This window comes from Oryx dammah, unplaced genomic scaffold (assembly GCF_014754425.2).
Source record: "Oryx dammah isolate SB20612 unplaced genomic scaffold, SCBI_Odam_1.1 HiC_scaffold_11, whole genome shotgun sequence".
NCBI lineage: Eukaryota > Metazoa > Chordata > Mammalia > Artiodactyla > Bovidae > Oryx > Oryx dammah.
The window spans coordinates 24,327,319-24,337,710 of record NW_024070195.1 but is presented as its reverse complement, the minus strand read 5'-3'; the positions used below and the strand labels follow the sequence as shown (position 1 = coordinate 24,337,710).

General features: G+C 35.1%; 1 protein-coding gene across 1 annotated transcript in view; it reads left to right on the top strand.

Annotated features, from left to right (window-relative positions):
* Window positions 1–4,885: 4,885 nt before the first annotated feature.
* The window catches only part of LOC120869761 (high mobility group nucleosome-binding domain-containing protein 5-like), a 6,004-nt gene continuing 497 nt past the window's right edge, over window positions 4,886–10,392 (top strand). The window contains exons 1-3 of the mRNA XM_040249036.1: window positions 4,886–4,976; window positions 7,011–7,031; window positions 9,660–10,392. The exon at window positions 9,660–10,392 is cut by the window's right edge and continues 497 nt beyond it. Coding sequence (XP_040104970.1) covers window positions 4,886–4,976; window positions 7,011–7,031; window positions 9,660–10,392 — 845 coding nt within the window. The remainder of the gene's footprint in view (window positions 4,977–7,010; window positions 7,032–9,659) is intronic.

Genomic DNA, 10,392 nt, shown 5'->3' with positions numbered 1-10,392 from the left:
GAGGATAAGATGGTTGGATGGCATTACCAACTTGATGGACATGCGTTTGAGCAAGCTCTGGGAGTTGGTGATGGACAGGAAAACCTGGCACACTGCAGTCCATGGGGTCACAAAGGGTTGGGCATGACTGAGCAACTGAACTGAACTGAACAAAGACAGTAAAGAATCCACCTGCAATGCAGGAGACCTGGGTTCTGTCCCTGGGTTGGGAAGATCCCTGGAGATGGTAATACCCACTCCAGTATTCTTGCCTGGAGAATTCCATGGACAGAGGAGCCTGGCGGGCTACAGTCCATGGGTTCACAAAGAGTCGGACAAGACTCAGTGACTAACACAGATGTGGCGCAAAGGGGTTCATTATGAATAACAAGACACCCATTCTACCTTTATGGCTCTGAAGCATTTTCAAGAACTGAGGATAAGGAACCAATTATAACAAAATATGCTCAGATAGCTCTTAATGCTTAAGAAGAGTTTTGGGAGCTGAAATGGAGAGAGGGCAGAGGGTTAGAACTGACAAAAATTTTAAACTACAACTAAAATAATATGTATCTTATGAAAAGACATACAGAGTTTCTAGTAATATATTTAGAACTAAGTTGCATATAATATTTAATATCTAGGAAGAGTCTAGAGGCCTAAATGTAGTTGTTTCTTAATACAACAATATAATGCATTAAGATTGTTTCTAACACATTTTTCTCTAAATTATTATTTGCTAAATTAACTAATAAGTTGAGTTTCCATCTTTAAATTATTAAATCCATTAGAGTAAATAAAATCCTGTAATAGATTTCCATAGTGGTAATTTATTTTCAATTTTTCATGAAGTCTCTAATCTTTTTAAGTTAGTTTTATGCTAATTAAGAAGATTTGCCAATGAATTTGTAGACCAAAACTCCACTGATTAACAAAAAGAATAAAAAGCAGAACCAATAAATCATAGTTTAAGTCACACTTCTTTTTTGAAAGAGTAGATGGTAACTGACAAAGAGGACAGAAAAGTTAGAATGAAAAATGGGAAAACTATAAAAGGAGAAAACAGAAAGAAGCAGGTATTTGCCAGGCTCTGAAGACATCAGAACTGAACAACAGACATACTTCATAAGTGATTGTGTTGACAGGGATTCCAGCATCAAAATAATTGTAACAGAAATACCTGTGCTTCTTAGTTGTCATTTAAAGATTCCTCAGTGGGAGATTAACAGGGGGAAAATAAGCTGTACCCATAATTGACTAAAACAACATGTCTCTTGTATTTCAGCAAAAGCTATACCACCAGTTACTAGTAAGTAACAGTCATATTTGTAATTACTTTATGTAATGGACTATTATTAACTTTGCTGGTTGTCATTTTCAGTGAGGGACAAGTTAAAAATTTTACTGAATTCCTGGAAATTAAATGCCACTTATCTGTAGAAAAATAACTTGTAAAGGATATTATTCTCATTCCAATCCAAAGGGGAGGAAAACATATACTAAAGTTGTAAGTTAAATGAATTGAAGCAGAAAGAAGAAAATAGAGAAATAAAAGAGTGCAAAATGAAGAGGAAAGAACTTGTTAAATAATTAAAGTCTATACTCAGTACCCAGAGGTATACCTGGGAGGCTAGACAACAGAGTAAGAAGTAAATAAAAGATAGTACAATATTTTGAGGAACCACAGGTTTTTACAAGTTGACAGGACACAGTTGGAAAGAAATGGTATTTTTTAAATAAATTGAACAAAAAGAGGAAAAATAGAAAACAAAGACTCTGAATAAGAAAATGGGAACAATTAAGTTTTAAAAATCAAACTGACAAAATCATCTCCCAATCAGTGGATACCCTGATGTTCTCATCATCTCTCAGCAACAAGCTTCCAGCTTTGCAGCAGCCTTCATCCCACATCACCAGTTACTGACCTCACTGACACCTTTAATTTCTTGACTTTTCTAATTTCTCCTGTTTCATTTACCACTATCGCGTCTTTACTTCCTAACTCCATAGACATCACTCTTGTCGCTTACAGGACAATACCTCCAAATCCTCTGGCCCACTTTTCATCTATCAGAACAGCTTTGCATGTAATCTTGGACTAATTCTGCCATCCTCCTCCTCTACACCAACACTTCCTACACTGGGTGCTACAGGAAAATAACACCAGCCGTACAGACATGTGCCTCCATTAACTCATGGCTGACAGCCTCAAGTGGATACTCAAAACTGGCCACAGTAACTCTTTCCACATCAGCTTGCTCTCCCATTCTCCACAGAAACTATTTGAAATAATCTTTGTGACACAAATAAATATAAAATCTCTCCACACCTTTCACTCCCCACAGGGACCATGCATCATGTTGGATGAATAAAAATAAATATTACATGCAATTACTGATTTCTGCCACCAAATAACCTGCTGGTGAAGCCTTCCATTTATCTTCCCTCTGACTACAGTAGTAATCAGTAGCCTCGTCTCTCCTATCAAAAATCAGTTCCTCCCCCTTGGATCAGGATTCCATCACCATTTATCAGCTCTGGGAGCTCTCTCCAACAGTCATCCCACTCTGCTGAATCTTCAACCTTACCCTCACTATTGCATCCTACCCACTAGTATCCTACATTCATATTATTTTTATACTTTTTTAAATCCTCTGGTGACCCTGCCATGTCTTTCATCCTTTAATTATTAATAGGCGGTCTGTTTATACCTATCACTTTAAAATATGTAGTGTTGTTAGCAGTCATAAGTGTTTACACTTATGTTTTAAAGTAATGAGTTGGCCAAAAAGTAAGTTGGGGTTTTTACATATCATAGTACGGAAAGAACCCAAACAAACTTTTTTGGCCAACTCAATGTGTTGCTGAGGCACTAGCCCAACTCCTTGACTTTTCTCATGTGTATCATCACTTTATTTTCAAGACATATTTATGTCACTTTATAATCACCTTGTTAGTTTGCTCTCACTTTATTTTCAAAATCTATCCTTGGAATCACTGGTTGCTTCTAACTACTTCAGCAGTGAAACAGTAGTTACCACATAAGCTTACTCTGAAATCAGATTTCAAAATACCAGATCATAACTTCTAATTACTGCATACTGTTCACTGACCAGTATGCATCCACCACAGTGGATCCACAGTGTACTTATCCACTCCCTTTGTGACTGATGGCAAAATCTCCATCAGTGATCTAGATCAAAGAACTAGAGCATGTTCTCTTTAAAATTTGTGAATTATATATCTAGAAGGTAAACCTAGAGTAGTATTGCTGATAGATAAGACATACAGATAATTTCATTCCTAGATTGCTTTACAGAACTATTGTAATAATCTACAGTCTCCCCAGCTCTTAAGAATATTTTCCCTTTACCTTCCATGCTGGAGAGCATTTGTTTTTATCTCTCTTTCTAGTCTTTCCATTCTGGTTGATGCAAGAAAGTTCCTTGCTATTTTACTTTGCTTTTCAATGCCTACTGATGAGTTCACATATATATTTATATACTTACCAGCCATTCAAGTTTTCCTTTTCCTATTCATATATTTTGACCATTTTGCCATTTGAGTTCCCATCTCTTTCTTGTTATTTGTCAAGCGTCTTTTGGATAAAGTGGATATTAATTCTTCGTGACTTCTTTGTCTTGAAAACATCTTCTCTCAACCTGCCATATGTCCATAAACCTTGTCTATGTTTTTGGTTAAACAGAAACACCTTTGATGTAGTTAAATACATTTGCTTTTCACATCATGTGCTTTGGAGATTCTAAGAAGGCCTTCCTTACATCCAAGACCATTGGAAGTGATCTTTAATTTATTTTCTTTTATTAAATCTATGGCTTTATCTTTCCCATTTAGGATTTTAATCTGTCTACTGATGATGCTTTTCCCCTGTGGAGTACAGGCTTCTTAAGGTTTCCCAGCACACCAACTGTCTTCCATAAAAGAAAAGCTCAGTAGTTCCTAAAGAGTTTTGATACCTAGAGAGACTGAATGCTGCTTTAGTCCAAATATCTACCACAGTGATAAAACTGTGTATTTTTTAATGTGACTGATTTTATTTTCTTAAAGATTAAGTCTAAATGTAAAGGAATAGCACCTCAATCTGCAGGACCTAATACATATTGTCTCCAACATGGTAGACTGTAAATATTTATTTTATAAAAGGAGGAATATTATAGTCTTTCCATTTGTCTATAAATTTTAGAAAGAGGTAAAATGATATGGAGTCAACTCTGGATTCCCAGAACATAGCTGCCACCTTGTTGGTCTATGACTGAAGACAGATTAACGATCCTTTCTGGTTTGAAAGAATGTCAAACAGTAGAACAACAACAAAGTGGAGAGAAGGGGAGGAATAGAGACATAAAAAAATCCTATATGTATATTTCCTATGTGTATAGTAAATATATCAATAATATAAAGTTCAATAAAGAGATTTGGAAGTCTAGGCTTACAGTGTCAAATGAGTCAATGTGGAATTGGCGAGAAGGGTGGTAACAACACAACAGAGTTTAGAGGCAAGGATTTTGGAGCAAAGTGGCCAGGGTTCAAATCTAATTAAGAGCTGAGGAACCTTGGGTGATTTACTTCAGCAGTGAAACAGTAGTCACCACATAAGTTTACTCTGAAATCAGATTTCAAAATATCAGATCATAAATATAGAGAACTTTGTTAATAACTCTGAGAAGCCCTGGTTTCTATAAATAATAAAGCAGTTTAATAAAGGATGAAGTGAAGGCCAGTTGTAGAAAAGCATCTGGAATATAACTGAGATAAGATATTATATATTTTATAGAAGTCAGGCAATATCTTGCTCTAAGTCTATCTCAGGGAGAGAAACATTCACTGAAATTTAGTAAACCCAACGTCCTCAAGTTTTCTCTCAACTTTATCTCCCTCTGATTCCATGTTGGGTCCAGAGAAGAATCCAGAATTCCATGCTGGATCCAGAGAAGAATCAGGAAGCGTTGACATCAGGAGGAAAGGAGACTGGAGAAGTATGCCGGGCTCAGTTATGAAGGATTTTATGAATCATACTTGGTGTTTGGATATTAGAAGTTTTCAAAGAATGCATAACCGAAATTGCACTTTAGAAAAAAATAAGTCTGAAAGCAATGCAATAACAGGGCTCAGAGGCCAGCCACTTGTATGATTAGATGATCACTTCACATTCAAAGCCTCTCTCATTAGAAAGAGGGTGGGTTTTGACAGAGAAACAGGTTTCAGTGTTTGCGGGAAAAAAATTAAAGTAAGATATCCTAGCAAGAATACACCAAAGATCTTAAAGAGTTCAGCAGAAGTATGCAAAACCTCCCTTTGTAATACTATCCTAAGAAACCATTCTCCAAATGGAAAAAAAATAAATAAATAAATTTTTTTCTTTGTAAGCAATGGAAGCACCAAAAAGAAAATTATTTTCAGGTTACAAATTCTAGTTTTCTGTGTGAAAAAAGAAAAAAAATAGAACAAATACAGAATTTGAAATTTTATGTCTCCTACCAGGTGGCACAGTTGTAAAGAATCCAGATGCCAATGCAGGAGACACAGGAGGCACGGGTTCCATCCCTGGGTCAGGAAGATGCCATGGAGTAGGAAATGACAACCCACTCCACTGTTCTTGCCTGGAAAACTCCATGGGTAGAGGAGCCTGGTGGGGCTCACCATACAGTCCATGGGGTCGCAAAGAGTCAGACATGACTGAGCGACTCAGCATGAAGCACGTACATGGTTATCTATAGTAGCCTGAAAATAATAAATAAAGCACATTTCCCATTTAAATGTGTTTTATGAAAAGAGTAAAGGAAAAGATGAATCAATGAGAAAACAAATGGAAGGAAGAAAATTTAAATGAATGCTTACATTTAGGAGAGCCTGAATTTCAACTCCCTATTGAGGAGTGCTAAAGCAAACTGAGCTTTGCTTTATGAAATAATCTGGGATTTGATTTTAGAATGAAAACTTAGCTGCCTGAGCATGGCCATTTCTAAACTAAGACCAGAATTCTGTCATGTTTATGCCTTTGAAATACTTCTAGTTTTCCTATTGATGTTTGTTTATTCAACTGAACAGTAAATTAAAGGTATAAAAATATGTAGTTATGGACTCAATGGTACTATTGCATTGTGAATTTTAATTTTATCCTAAATAGAAGTAAAACATCTCTGCATACATCCTAAAGCTTACACCTGATGCTCCATCTAGAAGCTCCTATAAGACAGAGAACCTGTTGTTCTCAATCAAAATGGGACCCCTTGTGCCAAACACAGTGCCTGAACATGATGAATGGTTAATAACTATTTGTTGAATGAACCATTGAGGGAATGAAGGAAGGAAGGCGGAACAGAAGATTATCAATATAAATTATATTCAACACGTACAGACAAAGGGACCTCCAATGGTAGTATTTTTCTTTGGGAAGAATCAGTGATACTTATTGGCTCCTTTGTTGTTTTCTTCCCAGGGTATTTTTCTGTCTTCCATAATATTTAAGGGCTACCATTTCTAGCCCTTACAAAGCACTTCTAATTGCTCTGAAATACGATAGATTACTGATAATTTTTAAAGTAGATATTCTTTACTAACAGAAAAAAAAGATATTCCATATGATTTGTGATAACATTGCCCATAGAAAAAGTGTTAAGCCAATTTGTCAGCAATATATTGACTCTGTGACACAAGTTCAAAAAAAATTTTTTAATTGCGAAAGACAGACAGATTCCCTAGGATAAGGAAGAGAGCAAAAGGAGATTACATGAAAAAAACTGAAAGAATTAAAAGGGGAGAGAAAATTCGAATGTTGAAAAACAGTGAAAACACACGGAGAAATGTGTCATAGGTGCAATCTTTCCTATCCTTCCTCCAGATCCATAAAGTTACCAGATTGCTTTAAAAACAAACAGGGTTGGTTTAGTGCTCTGCAAATGTCCCATTTTAAAGCATTCTTTCTGGAAGAATATGAAAGTAAACAATATATTATATTTTTGAAACATATTTTGGATTTTGTCTAAATAATTTTTGGTTTTGTTTTTTAGGAGCAGCTTCAGCACCCTCAAGTAAGTGTCTTGGCATTTGTCAATTCTAATATATATTAATCTCCTGCAGGATCCAGGGAACTTTTCACAAAGTGTCTACTTTCAATTCAGACTGTCTATCTCATTTCAGACTCCCCTATCTCAGTCTCCTTTCTTTCCATTTTACCCAGAAGTCCCACAGTTCATGGAGGAATTTCGGGGAGGTAAAATATTTAAATCACAAAATGAATAAAGTATCTCCTGGTTTTAATTAAATGTTTTTAAAAAGAAAAGAAGTTAAAAATTAAATTGAAAGAAATTAACTGATGAATTTAGGAAACTGTGGTCTAAAGTAGGCCAACAGTTACAATGCTTTTCGGTTTTTAATTCCCAGCAAGATAGCGAAGGGAAGAAAGCACTTGTTGAGGAGAAGCAGTAGTCGCCTTCCCAGCCCTCTTACGGTCTATCTCTACTGCAACTAAAGTTGAAAGTGAAAGTCACTCACGCATGCACTATCCATGGAATTCTCTAGGCCAGAATACTAGACGGGGTAGCCTTTTCCTTCCCTAGGGAATCTTCCTAACAGGGGGATCAAACCCAGGTCTCCTGCATTGCAGACAGATTCTTTACCAGCTGAGCCACAAGGAAAGCCCAAGAATACTGGAATGGGTAGCCTATCCCTTCTCCAGGCAATCTTTCCAACCCAGGAATCGAACTGCGGTCTTCTGCATTGCAAGCAAATTCTTTACCAAACCCAGTAAATATCATAGAGGATTTGATGGCCCTGGGATCTAGACCACTGATGTTCTTTAGAAAAGAAGATTATCAACATTAAATATATACCATATTCAAGAATAAAAGATTAAAAAGAAACTTTTAACTTTAGAAAAGTTTGTAGTAAGTACTTATATCAATAATTTTCCTTTCCATTTTCTTCATATAGAAACACCTTGGTCTTGAACAACATAATAGCTTAGTATTACCACTTAAGCAGAAGAGGAGAGCACAAAATTCTTCCTTTTCCTTGCTGTGGGATTAGTGCCACTTAACAAAAATAATAATAATAATAACTCTTTATAACTGAAAGGAAAATAAATATGAAGGGAAAATATATTGATAAAATTATTTATCACAAAAATTGGCATTCATCTTGAAAAACAGTATTCAGTGATTCAAACAAAAATGAGGAAGTAGCAGAGAATAAAAGAGACAGATGTAGCTGAGCAAAGAGAGGAAAGGAAGCACTTAAATTTGCAAATACCAGTCAAAAGAAGGCTTTCAATTCTTGATGGAGCAAAGAATTGAAAAAAAATTAGAAAAAGCTCCCCCTGCCCAACTGTCCCTGAAGCCTACCAAATTGAGGGTTCATAACATCCCAAAAACCAAAGCCATTCTTAAAGCAGTAATACTGAACTTATGATACATTTCAATATAACTGAAAGTGTTTGTCATTTCTCAGGAAAATAATTTGTGGTCTAAATAATTACTCAGTAACTGATCCAGAAGTTTAATCTAAACTAGTTCTTTGGTTTATTTAAGCCAAACATTTATAGTCTCTTGATAAGTTCTAAAAAATGTTTTCTAAAATATATCAAACAAATAAAAAAGATAAATCTAAAAATAAATGAGCTGGGTATACAGGAAAGAATGCTAAAAATCCAAAAACATGAGCTAATTTTAAAAATACAGATAAAGAGGAGCTCTTTTGTTTTAATCTATCAGTTTGCAAAAGATTGAAAAGGTTTACAGACTATAATGCTTTTAGAGTTTGGCCAAATTTCTGTTTCTATGCCCTACTGACATTAAGGTTTAACTTTTTAAGAGGAGTACATTTGGCAATGTTTCAAAATACAAAATGTACACATCCTTCGACTAAGAATTTATACTTCCAGAAATGTTTTCTAAGAAAAAAAGGACAGCTTTTCAAAGGTATATGTATTAAATGGTTTATCATAACATTATTTATAATAATTAAAATTTGAAAATAATATTTAATATTAGGTTGTTGTAAAATTATGAGATTTTATAAATAGAATTTCTGTAAACATTTAAATGATCTTATCAATCAATATTATTGACATATAACTGTTAAATATTTTTAAATTAAAAGATCACTGTAGTAATCTCAATGTATTTGTCATATGCTTATATACTATAAGAACCAGTTGTTTTCCTACCTTAAGTAATGCTACCATTTCTAAATCACTTTTAATGCAGAATCCTTGAAAACCTGTGAGAGAGCTAAGGAAAGTTCCAGCTTCACAGTCTTTCAAAATGCTAGTTTAGCAATTGTTATCACTCAAAGGGAGATGGAGCTTTCTTAAGGAATCATAAACATTATATAATAATTTTCTCAGAAAAAGTTCTCCTTTTAAGTTTACATCTCTTTTTATTTTAATCAAACACTCTAGCTATATTCTACTGAGCAATTACCAATTTCTTGTATTGTATTTTTCCCTTTTCTCAATTCAATACTTGAAAAGATACTGTATTTCAAGGACCTCTTATCTAAGCCTTTGTGTGTGTACAGCTTCACAAATTTTGTATTATTGGGAAGGCAAATTTAATGACTCAAGCTTAACCCAAAGTAAAAATGTTTGATATGAAAAGATCAAAATTACCTAAGATGTTAATTATGTACTTTTATTATATGCTCTGTTATATTTTCAGATAATTTGAGAAAATGTTCCAAAACAGAGGCAAAAAGTGGCACTGGAGAAACAAGAAAAACTACCCCAAAACAGGATATTTATTTGAGAATTCAAGTAGTCCCACCACAAAATAGCCAAAGTGGTCCTAAATACCAGCATAAAAGAGATTTAAGTGGCCCTGAGAAAAACTATGAAAAGGGACAAATACAGAAGCCTGGAGTGAAAGTTGAAAAGCTTCCTGAGAAAACTCTGAGTAAGGAAGGGAAGAGAGTAAAAGATGACAAAAGAAAAGGTATTGGGGAGGTTATGGACAAGGAAAATAAAATAGAAAAGGGCCAATCAAAGAAAGGAGATAGTATAAAAGATGAAGGTGAAACTGGGGAACGAAGGGTGGATGTGAAAAAGAAGGGAGATGAGGATACAGATAATAAAGACAAGAAGGGAGGTGAAGACAGGGAGGACCAGGACAAGAAAGAAGAGGAAGATAGCAACAAGAACAAAGACGAGAAGGAAGAAGAGGATAAGACAAAGAACAAGGACATGAAGGGAGATGAAGATAAGACGAAAGTCAAGGATATAAAGAAAGATGAGGAGAAGACAGAGGACAAGAGCATGAAGGGAGATGAGGAAAAGATAGAGGACAAGGACATGGAGGGAGATGAGGAAAAGATAGAGGACAAGGACATGCAGGGAGATAAGGACAAAACAGAGGACAAGGGCATGAAGGGAGATGAGGAAAAGACAGAGGACAA